The sequence below is a fragment of the Mustela lutreola genome, chromosome 1 (genome assembly GCF_030435805.1).
Source record: "Mustela lutreola isolate mMusLut2 chromosome 1, mMusLut2.pri, whole genome shotgun sequence".
Taxonomy (NCBI): domain Eukaryota; kingdom Metazoa; phylum Chordata; class Mammalia; order Carnivora; family Mustelidae; genus Mustela; species Mustela lutreola.
Genome location: NC_081290.1, coordinates 199238586 through 199254179, shown reverse-complemented (window position 1 = coordinate 199254179; position 15594 = coordinate 199238586). Strand labels below are relative to the sequence as shown.

Sequence of the window (15594 nt, the reverse complement as noted above, 5' to 3'; positions counted from 1 at the left end):
AGATGCGAATTCCCCCACTTTTCTTCAGAGCTTCTACTGATTGCCCTCGGTTGCCATAGGCTCTCCACTCCTCCTTGGTTTTCTATGTGAGTATCTGGGGGGCAAGGGCTAAGTCTGCTTTGCAAAGTGCCTTTTCTCCCCCGAGGTGTGAGAGTGGTTTCCATATTGGTGCTGGAGGTTGAGGAGCTGGCCAGAGAGGCAAGAGTAGAATTTGGACTTATGGGTCACAGGCTGCTGTGACCCGATTTGGGAGACCTACTATTTGCACCCCAGATTTGGGGTGCCTCCTATGTGCGGCTGTCCCACATGTACCATTTTTCACGTATCCAGAAAAGCCAGCAAAATGGCTTTTATTTTCATTTTGTGATAAAAAATGGAGTTCTGAAAGGTTAAGTCCCCAGCTGAAACTTAAGTCTTCCTAGGATTTCACTTAGTGGAGGGGGTGGGCTCCCCCCCTCCCTGAGCCGAAGCCCCTCCTCTGGCTTTTTCACAGTCCTGCCTTAATTAGGCCAAATAATGGAGCTCCTCCTATAGGTTCATTGTATAAGTCTATATGCATCTCTCTCTCTCTCAGATAAATTTCTTAGTTTGCTTTCCTCTTTTACTCTCCAGAAACAATTAGGCACGGACCATTGGAAAATGGAAATACTTTGCACCATTTCAGAATTCTAAGGAAAAGTGGCACAGGTGGGGTTTGGGTTCCACAGCATTTCATTTCCTCCACTCTTTTTGCTTCTTCTAAATCCTCACTTTTAGTATTTGAGGCCTCAAATTCAATTTTACACCATATATTTAATTTATTTTATTATTTCCTCTCTTGCTTTGGGCTCTATCACAATATTATTTCTCTCCCTTTACAGCACAATGAATTATAAATCTTCTACTCCAGATCATGCTAAACCCTTCCAAATGTATTTCCTGGATGATTTAGTCCTAGTTTCTTCCCATCTGAACCTGAAACTGGTGATTAACCAGGGCCCTCGTTTATACCTGTCCTAAAATCCCACCAAAAATTCAATCAATTGCTCCTCAAATGTTTTATTGCCTTGATTTGTGGACTCACCCCAATAAGACTTTCCCTCATGTCCAGGAGGCTGGCCTGAAGGAATCCAAAATGTCTGAGGATAATGTTTAAAGATCTCACCAGAGGTAAAATAATGAAGTAAATCCATAGCTAGCGAATTCACTACAAGAAATGCTTTGAAAACCCTCTGATATGAATCTACGTTAGTAGCACGATTACTACTGTGGTTACCTGGGTACATTGAGGACTGACATTTTGATATGCCTTCTGAAAGTATTTCGATACCAATTCAGAGTTGAAGGGTCAGCCAAGCAATCTGGCCACGTTTGCCCCCTCTGACTGTGGAAATGAGATAGTTATCGACATTTGGTTCAGAGACAATCTCTGATCCCCTGTCTTCGGTGCTCAAGATTGCCTTCCCATGTTGGCCACTGTTTGGGGAAACAAGGCAGTTTGATGCCCAAGGAGCAAAGACCTGGTGAGGCTTGACTTTGCTTAAGGAAGAATAGGGAGGTTCCCACCATGTCGGTTTTCTATTGCTTTATCACCTGCTTCTTCATTTAGAAGGGAGAAACATGGTTTTCTTGGACCTTCCCAAAGCACCTGAGCTAAACTTTCCTGCTGTCCTGAAGGAGGGAGGAGACCAAACGTTAAATGACAGAAGTAATGGAATGTAGAGAAAGCAGTGCACATGGTGCCTGACACCTGCCAAGTGCTCAGAGCATGGGCGCTATTCTTCCTTTTCCTCCTTTTCCTTCCTTTTCTTCCTTTCTTTCTTTCCTTCCTTTTCCTGGGAACCATATGCTTGTGGAAGAAGGAAACTCAAAATCCTTTGTGAACAGTTTTCAAGTCCTACGTGGCACTGTAGGAAGAGTCCCCACTAGCCCAGCTTCTCCGGCCTTACGGGCAATCACACCTCGCACCACCCGCCATCTTGAATTTGGCCCAGATCGCAGGGATGTGGCCATAGTCCTCAGAGCTGGTGAGACACAGCTTCCCGTGGAAAATAAATACAAAAGGGCATCGGGAGGAGAGGCTCATTACAAAACCATGCCTTCCAGGCCAACAAGCAAATTCCTTCGCGTTACCTCAGACAGCTAGCCAGTCCTTTGCCCTCAGACACAACTGAATCTACACTTTTCCAAATGGAAAGGGTTTTGCCTTTTTGGTCATGTTATTTTGGTAAGATTAGTTGTAATCCCTGCCCTGTAATTCACTTTGCTTAAGATTTGGACATTCTTCCTCCTTCCACCTGGCACCAAGTCTATATGTTGCAGTTTTCAAACCCCCTTTCCAACCAGGCTCCAGAGCTTGCTGGTCCAGCAGAGGCGGAGCGTCCGGCCAGGGGACTGAAGGCTTGAACAATGATTTTTATTTTCTGTAACCAACAGCACCAATACCTAGGAAAAATAGGCTATTTTTACATAATGACCTAACTTGCTGCACACATTAAGGCGCTCCGTTTGTTAAATATAGTTATTTCTATTTTGAAACTGAAAGAGCTGGCTGTCGTTTTGGAAAGGTGGGACCATGCGGATGCCAGGAAGTCCATGCCTGATGGACATGACAGACCTCTGTAGCCGCCCCTTCTCCTTCAAGGCAAGGGTGGGGCCGTCGGGAGTTCCTGGGACTCCTTTTGGATTCCGACGGCCTCACCTCTGCCTTCCCTTGCAGGCCTCATCCTGTGGTACTAGGCCCTGGGGGACAATCTGTGTGCTGTGACCTGTCTGAAGGTGCTGGTGACATGTGGGATATTCTCATGAAGGGCAGTTGGAAGAAACTGAGAAAAGCAGCTTTTTCCCAAGTAGGCATGTCCATTGGGAAGAGGGGACTGCCTAGGGACCAGGCCCACGGGACAAGCATGCCCTCCAACTTCTAGCCCAGAAAACCGAGGACTCAGATGCCAGCCGGCAGCCTGGTTCGCAAAGTACCTGCGGGGACGATGACCCTCCTCTCGTTGGTGGTCATGTTGGGAGGAGGGGGGCCGTTCTTCTCGTCCATGTAGCTGTTGTAGTTCATGGCGTTGGACTCGCTTCCACCAACTAGCTTCCCGCATTTGCTAACACTGCAGTCCACCGGAGACTCCCTGGAGTGAGAGGACACAAAGCCCAGAGGAAGTCATCACTGCAGCTGCCATCAGCCCAGCGTGGGCAGACAACCATGGCGCCGTCTCCCAGCCCCACTTGGGGTAGGGCTGCTGCTGCTGCTGCTGCCTTATTTCTCTCCTCCACGCCGCCACCAGAGTCTTCTTCAAATCCCAGCCCAATCCTATAATTACGGTACTTACAAACTGCTGGCAGCTTCTCACTGGCCTCAGACTACAGTCTGGACTTCTCAGGACGGCGCTTGCAACCCTCCCAATCTGACTGCAGGGGACATTTTTAGCCCTGTCGCCAGGCAACCTGTACTCCCCCAAAGGGTGCCTTGCTGGAGCCCCCAAGTGGCCCCCAAGTAGGCCTCTACACCCCCCATGGTGCTCTGTGTCTGCCTGGGGTTCTGGCACTGGTCACACCATGGGATTGTTAGCCTGGTGGAGGCCCTTCCCCCTGGCTGGACTGGGGGTCTCCTGAGAGGCTGACATTCCTTTCTCCTAAACCTCAGTGTGTTATGTCGAGCCTTCCATGGGAGATGAGCAATCGGTGTTTTCTGAGTGGACTCTATCTACTGCACTTTTATGATTTTAATGTATTTCTCATACACTGTTCTAGCTAAACTTCCCAGGACTCCTCCACAGTAGCCATGGTGAGGGTTCACACCTCCTCTTTATGGTTAAGCAAACTGAGAGGTGAGGTGACTGGCCCAGGGTCGCACAGTTCATAAAAGTGGACACAGGACTCAGGTCTTCAGGGTGAAGCTTTCCTATCAAAACACACACAGGCAGGCATGCCCAGCTGGCTCTGCTGGTGGAGCATCTCAGGGTCCCGAGCTTGAGCCCCACACTGGACAGAGAGTTTACTTTGAAATACACGCCCACGCACACACGCAAAGAAACTGGGTACTGCACGAAGAAGGAATAGAATCCAAGAACTTCAGCCTACTAAGTTGTGGCCCTGGTGACAGGTTGCAGCCCTGGCCACGGTCACGGAAGAACCATTAAGGAAGTACACAAAGGAAAAATCGTCCAGCCCAACCTCAATGTCCGTAGGCCAGTGGAAGGCTGTTCCCTGGCCTCAGCTCAGCCTTGAGCAGCTGTCTGGAGATCTAAGCTGACACCCGACTTGTGCCCCCCACCCCCAGGCTGGGAGGAGGTTGGCAGAATGTTCCACACCCTCCCCAAGCCCGGCATCATGGTCCCCCCAGAGTGCCCAGGGGAAGTGCCATCCCACCCTGCCCTCGCTTCTGTTCGGCCACTCCAGCAGCAGCCGCGGGACCAAAGGGGACGACTGGAAGGCCCCAGAGAGGCTGCCGCCGTGGTTACACAGCGCAGGAAGCATGAGACCTGGGAGACAGCCAGTTCTCTCAAGAGCTCCAAACCAGGCCCTCAGACCAAGGAGTTCAGATAAGGTTCAGATTACAGCGGCCCAACCTTGGGCCGAAGAAAGACTCCAGGCTTCCCGAAGGCCTGGCCGCTGCCCTCCTCACTCTGCTCTGGGCAGGGACCAACCATCCCAAGGACGTAAGAAGCCCAGTCCTGCCAGACAGGGCCTCGCAGGGCAGGGAGGGCAGGGACCACAGAGGAGAGGAAGAATGGGTCCTGGAGGGGTGGGGGCGGGGGGCGGGGGGGACTCCAGCAGGCCAGGGGGGGCCAGAGAACATTCAATAAAGACAATTAAATGAATTTGTTTCTTAATCTGAAAGGAAAAAAATATTGAAGATCACTTATCATAGCTGGGAGATAAATGGTCCACTGAGATATTAGAAGTCAGACGGTAATTTTTTCCTGATGTCTTACAGAGGGGAACATGGGCTGAAAATGAAAATAAGATGTATAACTTACACATGTTAGAATTTAAGGTTTTACTATTCGCCTACTGTTTTTCCAGGCAGAGAACCAAGAACCAGCCGTCAGAGCCCCAGATTGTTGAAGGTTTAATGTCCCCATGGCAGTCTGAGGGGACGCAGTAGCACATCGGGGCTTTTCACCAGTTTGGCCCTCTGGCTTCTGCTGTTGGAGACCTTGGTTTGCCACGAAGCCAGCCGCCACCACAAGACCCTGGGGCTGCGTCCCAGCAGAGCCCGCGCCCAGCTTGCCGCACCCCCCTGCCCCACTCCAGGACACCCCTCCCTCCTGCCGGGGGCACACACGCCTGTGGGGCACACGCCAGGGAGCACACTCACGCAGACCCACGTGCGCACACACAGACACTGGCACACCCCCAGCACACGCGCACACGCACACCGCCATGGCCTGGCAGCCTTTCCCAACATACTTGTCCATTGTGAAACAACCCAAGGGCAGCAGGAGTTTGGAGGATTAAGCTGGCCCTCCACCAGCACAGCAGCGCTTTCATTGGCTGGGAAGCCCCCGGCCGAGGGTGGGGTGGCCCGAGCACACACTTCCTCTGGCGGATGCCAGAGTGCAAGGGCCACGGGCAAGGGCGAGAAAACTCTCAGAGAGGAGAGCAATGTCCAACTTGGGGGAGGGGTGCGGTGATGGAAGAGGGGTGCTGCCCGTTAGCAACAGCAGGGAGTCAGGGTCTGGAAAATTATTTCCCACATCGGCTGGGCCTCTGGCGGTTGCTGAGCGGAAGGCCGGCCTCTTGCCATGCGGAGGTGAAAAGTCAGAGCCTCAGAAATTGCCAAAGGGGGACAACCCTTTAGGCCACAGGCGCCTATGGCAGAATCAGGCATCAGGACCAAGCATAGAGAAAAATAAATTTGAAGAGAGGAAATATATGGGAAAGGCCACCTGGTCTGGGACCGGGTAAGAGGCGCCAGGAGCACCACCGCGCTGGGGAGGTGGGTGCCCAGGTCACAGGATGGGTGGGAGGAGGACCTCAGAACCACCCTTAGGACCAGGGTTCTCTTGCTGGGGTGAGCCCTGGGGGCTGCACAGGAATGGGAACCTCCTCATTTCCTCTTCCACAGAAGTTCTCATGGTTCTGCTTTCCCCCGTCTTCTTCCTCCAGCACCTGTGTAGGCACTCATGCCCTGGCCGTGCCTTGGGGGCCCCCTCCCTGTGCTCGCTCCCAGTCCCCCCCCAACCAAGGTTGCCCTCAGAGAGGCCTGGCACCACCATCGACCATCATGCTTGCCCAGGCCAGCCCTCCCCTGACTGCTGGGGGGATAGGGAAGGGAAGCCATACCTTTACCGCTGGCTGCCGCCCTCCCCTCCATTCGCAAGCTCTTGGGCTCTGTGCCTCCAGCAGCCAGCAAACGCCTCACATGCGGCCATGGGCTTGACAGCTATGCTAAGGGTGGGTACAGGTGAAGCCCTGCCTGAAGACTGATCTTTAATGAGGCAGCTGGTGCCTGTGAAGAGGCCCGATGAAAACAAGGGGGAGCGGTGAGGGGGAGCACGGATGGAGGGGAAGACGTTCTGCCATTCAGCCTGCCCGTGCTGCTGCTAATTGGTATTGAGCTCTGCATTACTGCTTGCGTGGGATGGGGGCCCACAGGCAGCTGAGAGCCCTGGGACAGGTGACAAGAGGGCCTGGGGCGGCCACAATAGAGCAGGGAGGCGGTGTAGGCTCCAAGCGTGTAAGTCGAAGCATCTCCAACTCAGGGCAGCAGGAAGCCCTGACAGGGGAGGCCCCAGCAAAGGTGCCATGGGCCCTGCAACTTTCTCCTTTTCTTTCCCCATGGGACAGGAGCTCTGTATTTAATGCTGCTTTAAAAATCCTGCCCGGGGGAAGTGGGGGCACCTGGGTGGCTCAGTGGGTTAAAGCCTCTGCCTCTGCTCAGGTCATGATCTCAGGGTCCTGGGATCAAGCCCCACATCAGGCTCTCTGCTCAGCAGGGAGTCTGCTTCGCCCTCTCTCTGCCTGCCTCTCTGCCTGCTTGTGATCTCTGTCTGTCAAATAAATAAAAAAATCTTCAAAAAAAAAAAAAAAAAAAAAAAAAAAGTCCTGCCAGGGATTTTCAAGGCTGTCTTGTAAAGTGTTAAGCAATTTAAAACAAGGTGAGAATGCGTGGGTATTTGGGTGAGAGAAGATTTCAGAGACTACTCCCAAAGATGACCCCTTCAGCCTGTAACAGACATCTTCTCGACCTTCCCACTCAGCCCCCAGCAACTCCAAGTGTTCTGCCGAGAACCACAAGTGCACGGCGCAGGCGTGCGGTTGGTGGATAATCTGTATTCACACAGTGCATGCAAAGTCGCAGAGGCCACCCAAGACACACAGTCACCTTTGGACCTATCACGTGTGTCTTCCATGCGTCACGCACACTCTGCACCATTGAGCGATCCCTGTTGTCTTTAGCACTTCTGTAGGACCCCTGCATAGATATGTCCCCTTGTTTTTAAAAAGGAATACTCGATAAATGAGAAGCAAATTTCAAGGAGACGGAAGGAAATCACCCCTAATCTAACCATTTGCCCTGACCACTTAGCTATTTTCACCACTGCACATAGCTTCTGCTGAAGCCCAGGGATGGCTTCCCGCCCAGCTTGGGTGACATGCTCTGTACGGCAAGGTTGAGAACTGAAGGAAGCACCTGAGAAAGCGGCTCTATTGTCACAGACACAGACCTTACAAGGTGTGCGAGGCTGATCTTCCTGAAAGTGGAATGTGAAGTCTCCACATGTCTCCTAAGAGCATCCAGAGCCCATCGACCAGGGCTAGGAGCTGTCAGCGTAGAGTAACACCCACTCAGATTCTGCATGCCAGGCGCACAAGGCAAGCAGGTCCTTGCTTCCCCCAACCCTCCCTACCCCCCTGTAAAATAATACTCTTTCCTCCACGGGATGTTTTCTCCCCATCCCCAAGGCAGAGGCAGGATGCAGCTGAGAGTCATTTGCAGACCACAGCCCAAGGTCAAGTTGCTGAAGGCTACGTACATCACAGAACCAATGGGCCTTGCTGTTCCAAGAGCAACTCATCCTAACAGATTCAAGCACGACAGGAAGAGACGAGAAAGAGAGCAAACCTCCTGCAACATGGGCCAGCTCGGTTATCCCTGAGCTGCCCAAACCTCAGTCTCTCCATGTGACCCTGTGCCCCTGGTCCACAGGACTTAAGAGTGGGATGAAAAGCAAGAGGGTCATTGTAGCTTTAAGGGACAGAGAATACCTGCTCCAGAGACAGAAATATCTACGGTGTCTCTAAGAAGCACGAAGTCACTCAGAAACCCAAGTTATCAGAGAACGTGGAGAGAATGCACCGGCAATTGTGAGATGGTCCAAAGCATTCTGGCCCAGCACTGTCCAGTTAAAGTACAGTGTGAGCTACATATATAATTTTCAATTTTCTAGTAGTTTCATTTTTAAAATGAAAAAACCAGGTGAAATGAATTTTAAAATATATTAATATACTAACTCACTACAGCCAAAAGAAAATTATCCAAAAGAAATTATCACTCAGCCAAAAGAAATGATCATTTCAACATAATCAATGTAAAAATAACTAATGAGATATTTTACTTTTTCCCCCCATAGTCTCCGAAGTCCAGTGCGTATTTTGTATTTCGAGCACATGTTGGTTTGGGATTTCAGGTGCTCAGAAGCCACATGTAGCTGGTGGCTCCTGCCTTGGATGCCACAAATCTAGTCCACGAGTCGAGACCCCAAATGGGACAGATACTCTGCTTCGATTTTCTCATTGGAAGTTTGGAACTCTTTGTATTAAAGGAGCCATTTTGGTAACACTCGGGGTCAGGGAAACGCAGTGTCAATGATGAGAGATTTAAATTGCCTGGCATCTTTTTCATTGTGTCCCTTCTTTTTGCATGATTAATTAATAATAGAATCTGATGTGGTTCCAGCCTTGGTAAAGACATTTTTCTGAAAACCCTGGCTTCCTGCTGCCCACTGGGCCAGCTTCCATGTGAACTCTTGGAGGAGAATATTTACAGGGTGCTAGCAATGGCTCCTGAGAGCCCACGGGATCATCTCTGTTTCCCTGGGGCGGGTGAGACTCGCCTGTCCTTCTGCACCTATTCTGTCACTGTGGATGGTCTGGGGCAGGACCTGGGAATCAAACCAAGGGCCCTGTGTCACCACAGCCCTGTAAATACCACGTCTGCTCTTTGGGGGGTGATCACACAGTTCTCCTCCTGCTGGCCTCTGGTGTGACAGCAGCCAGGGACGGCTGGCCAGCGGGTTCTGAAAACTGATTTCCTTGGGGGACCCTGTTTGTCCAGGATTAGTGTGTAGGAGTGCCCTCAGGGCAGAGAGCGGCCAACTCATACAGGCAGCCTCCCCCGAGCACGGACGTAGGCTCTAGCTAAGACAATGTCCAAAGACCTTGGTGTCAGTCCCACTTATATACACCGATGACCTACAGGGCTTTGAATAAGCATCTTCACCTTTGAGTCTGGTTAGCCATGCATCCATTCACTTCTTTGTTTCATGACTATTTGTTGGGCACCTATCAAGGGCCAGGCATCACTCAGTAGACAGAACAAGGCCCTGCCCGCATTTTAGTGAGGGGTGTGAAAAGAGCCAGGAAGAACAAAGAAGAATCTGAGTGAGATGAAGAGCGCTGGGTGCTGTTTTCCATCAGATGCATTAGAGACCTGAAGCAAGTGGGAGAGAGAGTCATAGGACTCAACGGAGTAGGAATATTCCAGAAAGAAGGAACACAGGCAGGAGACTCTGAGGCAGGAGGATGCTTGGAGTCTGGAGTCTTGTGTGGCTGGTGCAGAAGGAAGGTTTAAGATAGGAGGGCTAAAAAGGGTTTCATAGGGATGGGGGAACAGGGCTTGAGGAGGGCTGTGGATTTTGTTGCAAGCCGGTAGAGGATTTTGAGCAAAAGAGTTAAAAATTCTGGAAGGTTCTCTCTAGCCACTGTCTGAAGAACAGACTTCAGGAAGGCAAACAGAAGTGGGGAGAACAGGTGCTACTGGAGTGGCCTAGTAGCACAGGTGTTGCTAGTCTGGGTTGGGATGAGGCTACAAGAGTGGTTGGGATGCGGCTGGAACAGACCAATGACACTCCAAGCATGGAATTTGGATTTTCAGTAAGCATCAGGAAGGTTCGTTCTGGGGTCGGGCCAGTTTGGGAGGCACTGCCAGGCTGGGTGCTGTCAGAAACTGTACCATGAACCCCAAAGCACAATGTACAGGCAGAGAGGGAAGGGGTGGAGAGGCAGCCCACAGGCCAGGAATCAGAAGGCCCAGCTCTGGTGCTGGCTTTGCCTCCTCTAAATCCTTGGACAAGGCATCAATCACCCCCTTGCCCCTCAAAGTCCAATCTGCCTTTAAATGTCAAAATGTAATTGCACCATTTTCTCACAGCATCACGGTAGCGGGCAAATGATAAGACGGTATGGAAAAAGTGCTTAACAACTGCACCTTCCCGACACTGTGGGGAAATCATCATCCTTATTATCTATGTGAAGAGAGGTCGTTTGAGGGGCTCCTGGCTTAGAACCTCTGAGCCTTCTGTAAATGCTAGACTCTGGGACGGTGGCTGGGATCCCAGTGGCTGGTTCTGGTTAGTGGATTTGAAATGTGGTAGGGCTGGGTGTTCCCACAGGCAGGTCCGAGACCGGGGGTTTGTCTGGGGGAGGTCTCCTTCCCAGCGGCACACTCGTCCCCTTCTCTCTCCTTCTCTAGACTTATTTCCTTAGTGACCTCATCCATTCTTAGTGACAACTCTTTAGAGATGATGCCCAAACCTATGTTCCAGCCCCTAAACATTATCTCAGCTTTAGTTTCCAACGCCTAGCAGACATTTTTATCTGGATGTTCTACTGATTGCTCACAGGAATCTCAGAGGGAACATTGACATCTGTTCTCGAAGCATTTCCTTTCCTACCTCCCATGGCTAACAGCACCGTCCTGGCTAAAAAACAGGCAAGCGCCAATGATCTTTTTATTCTTTCCTCTCATATACCCTCCATCCCCCAAAACAAGCTTCAGTACGTGTCCATCTCAGCCCCGCTAATGATCCCTTTGATATGTCCCTCCTGGAGCTGTCTCTCTTGATTTCCCTAATCATTACCATCACTCAGATTCAGAATGTGATCATGTCTTACTGGGATAGTTCACTAACTTCTTATCTTTCTGACGCTCCTTCCCTTCCCTACCCTCCGTATACGACTGTCAGCTCTGGAAATCAAGCTCTGAAGAAGTTACATGTCAAGTCCACACTTCGAGTCGGTATCTGCATATGGAAAAAAATCCTGTGTTTTCTTAGCATGCCATTCAGGGCCCTCTCTTAATTTTTTTTTTTTCTCCTTGTGCTGCAGGCCCATTGACTGGGCTGATATTTAATGAATAAGACTGATGTTTTCTCTCTTTTAAACATTTGCCCAGGATGAACGCTATCAATATCGAGCACTTTCTGCGTCTGAGGCACTGTTCTGGATACTTCCTCCCCAGCATCAGAGTTAACCATCAACAGGAGCCTATGAATCCTGTAGCCTCTGGTTCCGAAAGGGAGAAGCTGGTGCTCGGAGAGCTGGATTGCTTGTCCAAGGGCAGAGCCGGGAATGAAACCTGGGCTACCCATCCCCCAGGCATGCCCTTCTTTGCTCCTGTGAATCTTCTCTCCTTGGGCTCTCCTCCTGGCATTCCTACAAGGAAAGTCTTCCTGCCCTGGGTATCAGCAAGTTCTAATACACCTCCCAAGTGTGATGTGTCTGTCCTCCCTGGCACAGTGAGCCCACAGATGTGTTCACCTTTGTCATCACTTCTGGACTTTTACTGCAAGACTGGTTTGGTCATCTCTGAGACCCACCCAGAAAGGTCAAGCGGCATCAGCGGGACAGGGACAGTGTGTTTTCACTAAGTTATCCCCAAGAGGAACTCTACCTGGGCCTGACACAAAGTGGGTCTTCCCTAAGTGTCAGCATAGGGTCATGAGCCTAACTCTGACCTGGCCTTTGAGGGCTGAACCAAGACTCAGGGCGAGGTGGCTTCCTGACCCTGCTCCAGCCCCTGCCCTCCGTTCTATAGCCCTCTTTTGTCTCATCTCTCTAGGGACGGGCTCAGGCTCCCTGGCCTAGCAGCAGAGCCCCCCTCTGCAGCAGGCACCCGAAGCACCAGAAGCTACATAAGTCAGATCTGCCGGACTCAGGCACCAGGGGAACAAGCCTCCGCTAGCCCCGCACCTGGAAGCCGGCTGTGCCCACCCCTGGAGCGCCGCAGGCCTGGCAGGCTTACCTGGATCCATTCATGTGGTCATACTCCCGCTTGACATTGACCCTCACCGGCTGATTAATCCACTCCTGCTGCGGCGGGAGGGGGTTGATTTTGTGGGGCTGGCCATAGTCAGGGCTCCCTGAGGCGGTCATGTCGGCCTTGGGGAGGTGGGCCGCCGCTCCGTAGGCAGAGTCGAAGAGGGACTGGTCGTCGCTCACCACCGACAGAGCCTCCTGGAAGGTCAGAGAAGGAGACCGAAAGCCCAGTGTCAGTTCATCCCGTGTCACTCTTCACCTACTCTCTTTCTGAACTGGCAGGGTGGCCCAGGGCTACCCCTGGCCACCGGCCGGAGGTCCAGATTGCTGACTGACTCACGTTAGGTGGGGGAGGGGGGAAGTGATCGGAGTGACGTGGGGGAGACAAGTCTACCCCCATGCGAACTCAGTACATTCTTTGCAGGTTACCCTGCATGAGGAGGGATTTGGGGGCAGTGGGGTGGGATGGGGGACCCCTCGGAGCCCGGGGGCTTGGTCACACCGTGCGCATGCGCAGTGTTCCGTGGGCGCTTGAGCACCGGCTTTCAGGTCTCAGCAGAACCACGTCTGACTAGCTTGTGTGTCCGTAGGGCTGGAAGGGGATGTGAAAGTGAGCATTGATATTATAGGTGAGGCAAGTAAGACCCACCCAGAGAGGTTAAGTATCCAACTCAAGGTCACACAAGGGAAGGGTGGGGCCCAGGGCTGCGGTTGCCTCTAATTTCGGTTTCCTTATCTGTAAAGGGGAGTAAGAATAGCTTTTTCAGAGCTGGTAGGTGGGTTAAATGAGAAAAATTCTTGGGACAGGTGTCTAGCTTGAAGAGATGCCCAGCAGCTTTCACAGGGGTTCTCTGGCATGTGTTGGGGGCATCTTACACGTGAGTCAGTTGGGAGGCTGCCTGCCTGCTAGGGACCCGGCTCCATCATGCCCTCTTGCCTGACGCCTGGAGATGAGAGCTTCCTGTCTAAATTGTGATGATTCAGCTTGCCTAGGAACAGCTCTGCAGATGGGGGAGTCCCCGGGTAAGACCCTCTGTCTGCCCACTCACACTGTCCCATCCCTTGGTGCAAGTCTGTCTTGTGGAGATCTGGATGGAGAAAGGAAGCCTTGCACTGGGCAGAGATCTCCTCCCCTCCAAAGCACCATAATAAGATGCTTCCGCTATTCCAACCCCCTTAAATCACAGAGGCCAAGGGGTCACAGACTAGAGTTTGATGTTCCCTAGATCACATAATCACACCAAGGTAAGTTGTCCGCGCTCCGGAAAAGAAGGGAACAATCTATAACCCAGAATGAATTTACAATCAATGTAATCTATAATTACACAATCTGTCATTGTGAAGATGAGATGGATACTATCCAGGAAATGCTTAGAACAGTCTTTGGCACTTAATGTCACCCAATTAATGTCAACTATGATGATTCCTAGTGTTCAAGGACAGGTTCTCTGAGGCTACGTGTTAGGGGCTGAATTGTTCCCTTCAATTCACAGAGTAAAGCCCTGATGCCAATACCTCAGGATCTGACTGCAGTTGGAGAAAGGGCCTTTGGAGAGGCTATTCAGTTGACAGGAGGTTCTTTGGATGCACCCTAATCTGATCTAACTGGTGTCCTTATAAGGAGAGGATGTCTGGACACACAAAGTCCACCATGCGGAGAGGCTGCAGGCCACCTGCAGCCAAGGAGAAGAGCCCTCAGAGCCTGCCAGCACCCTGACCTTGGACTTCCAGCCACCAGAACTGTGAGAAAATAAACTTCTGTGGCTTAAGCCACCCAATCTGTGGTATCTTGTTATGGCGGCCCGATACACCACCTTTACGTAAGCCCTCCCGTACCCGTAAAGTTGCAGTTTGCTCCACCAGCTAACCCTTACTGTTTCTCCCAGGGTCATTCGCAGCCCCGGCAGGAGGACAGCCAGAGTTCAATGAGAAAGTCTCTTCTGTGGCTGCTTCTAGCTGGGGTTGAGGAAGAATTACTGGAACCTACTCCGGGAAGTCTGTTCCTGCCCCAGAAAGCTTTGGATCATATAGATATGGCCAGAGATGGCAGTTTCTAAGCTGAGCTGTCCACGCAATATTGAAAGGCCCACATTTGCCCAACCAAGTGGGTGTCTCTTGATCCTGACCTAAAATATTCTGGGATCCTTCTTCATTTTCCACTTAGTGCCCTTGCTCATGTTCAGAGGAAATCTGGGCTTCCTGGAACCACCGTCTTTGGGTAATTTGACCCATTCTCCATGTCACTTAGGGAGCAGACCTGGCTCCTTATCCCAGACCAGTTTTGAGTTGCCATCCAGGCCTTTGGTGTTTTGATTTTAAGTTGAAAAGCGTGACATTGTAAGTGACCAGAGAGTTGAACCTGAGTCCCTGAAATTCTGGGGGTTCTACATGAGGAGCAGAGACGCATTACCCCCTAGGTAATAATAATAATAATAATAATAATAATAATAATAATAATGTGCACTTTTGGTGGTAAAGGGGAACCCTCACCAGTCCGGCTACTAAAAGAAACTATGTATGTGTAAGGAATTGGGTATCATCTTCTGCTGTGGAAAGTGGCTTTATGCTTGGTCAATCAGGCACACATCCTAGAGTTTCCAATGAAAGAATTTCTTATCTCCCTTCCTCTAGGTTAGGGAAAAGATGGTGGAATAATGGGAGGAAAGAGGCAGGAAAAGAAGGGAACAATCAGAAGCATCAGGGAAGCAGGAAAGATCCCTCCCCTCATTATCCCCAAAGAGAGGGGGCCAGGAAGCAAGAGAGGCAGGGTTTCATGTCTAAGGGGGCCAAACAGGTGGCAAAAGCAAGGCTTGTGGCAACAGAAAACATGAGATGAAGCAGCGGGTGTTGGTGGCTGACCATGGAGAAACTTCTTAAGGAAATGAGAACGAAGAGCTTACAGGACCAAGGGTAGGTATGGTAAAGGGCATGAAACCTGTTTGAACTCATTTTGGACTGCAGTCCACAATCAAAGGAAACCAGTCAGGCGGCAACATCACAGGGGGAGAGATCCCTGATTTCCTCCCAAGCGTCACTCTCTCCTCCTGCCTGACTAGTCTTCATCTAACGGTCCAGGCACGTGGGCATCCTTGCCTTTCTCTTCCAGACTCTTCCCTCCCTGACAACACACGGGCACTCTCTGCACTCATCCAGCCCACCATGCACATCCCCTGGGCAGAGGGAGCTCCCCCGAAAGTCTAAATACGTTCCGCCATGATCCCCGCTCAGACACCTCTGAGAGCTCACTTGATGTTGCCTGCAGCAAATCTACTCTCATCTGCTTGTGTTCGCACAACTCAGCTTTGCCCCAGCTGCCCACCCTTATATCTCACGACATCCCCCCAGCCC

General features: G+C 51.3%; 1 protein-coding gene across 5 annotated transcripts in view; it reads right to left on the bottom strand.

Annotated features, from left to right (window-relative positions):
• The window catches only part of FLI1 (Fli-1 proto-oncogene, ETS transcription factor), a 122651-nt gene that overhangs the window by 39993 nt on the left and 67064 nt on the right, over positions 1-15594 (bottom strand). For all 5 annotated transcript variants that reach the window (XM_059184723.1, XM_059184731.1, XM_059184746.1 and 2 more), the window contains 2 exons: positions 12233-12444; positions 2956-3110 (listed from right to left, as the gene is read on the bottom strand). In XM_059184723.1, the coding sequence (XP_059040706.1) occupies positions 2956-3110; positions 12233-12444 (367 nt within the window). Of the gene's footprint in view, positions 1-2955; positions 3111-12232; positions 12445-15594 lie in introns of those variants that run through there.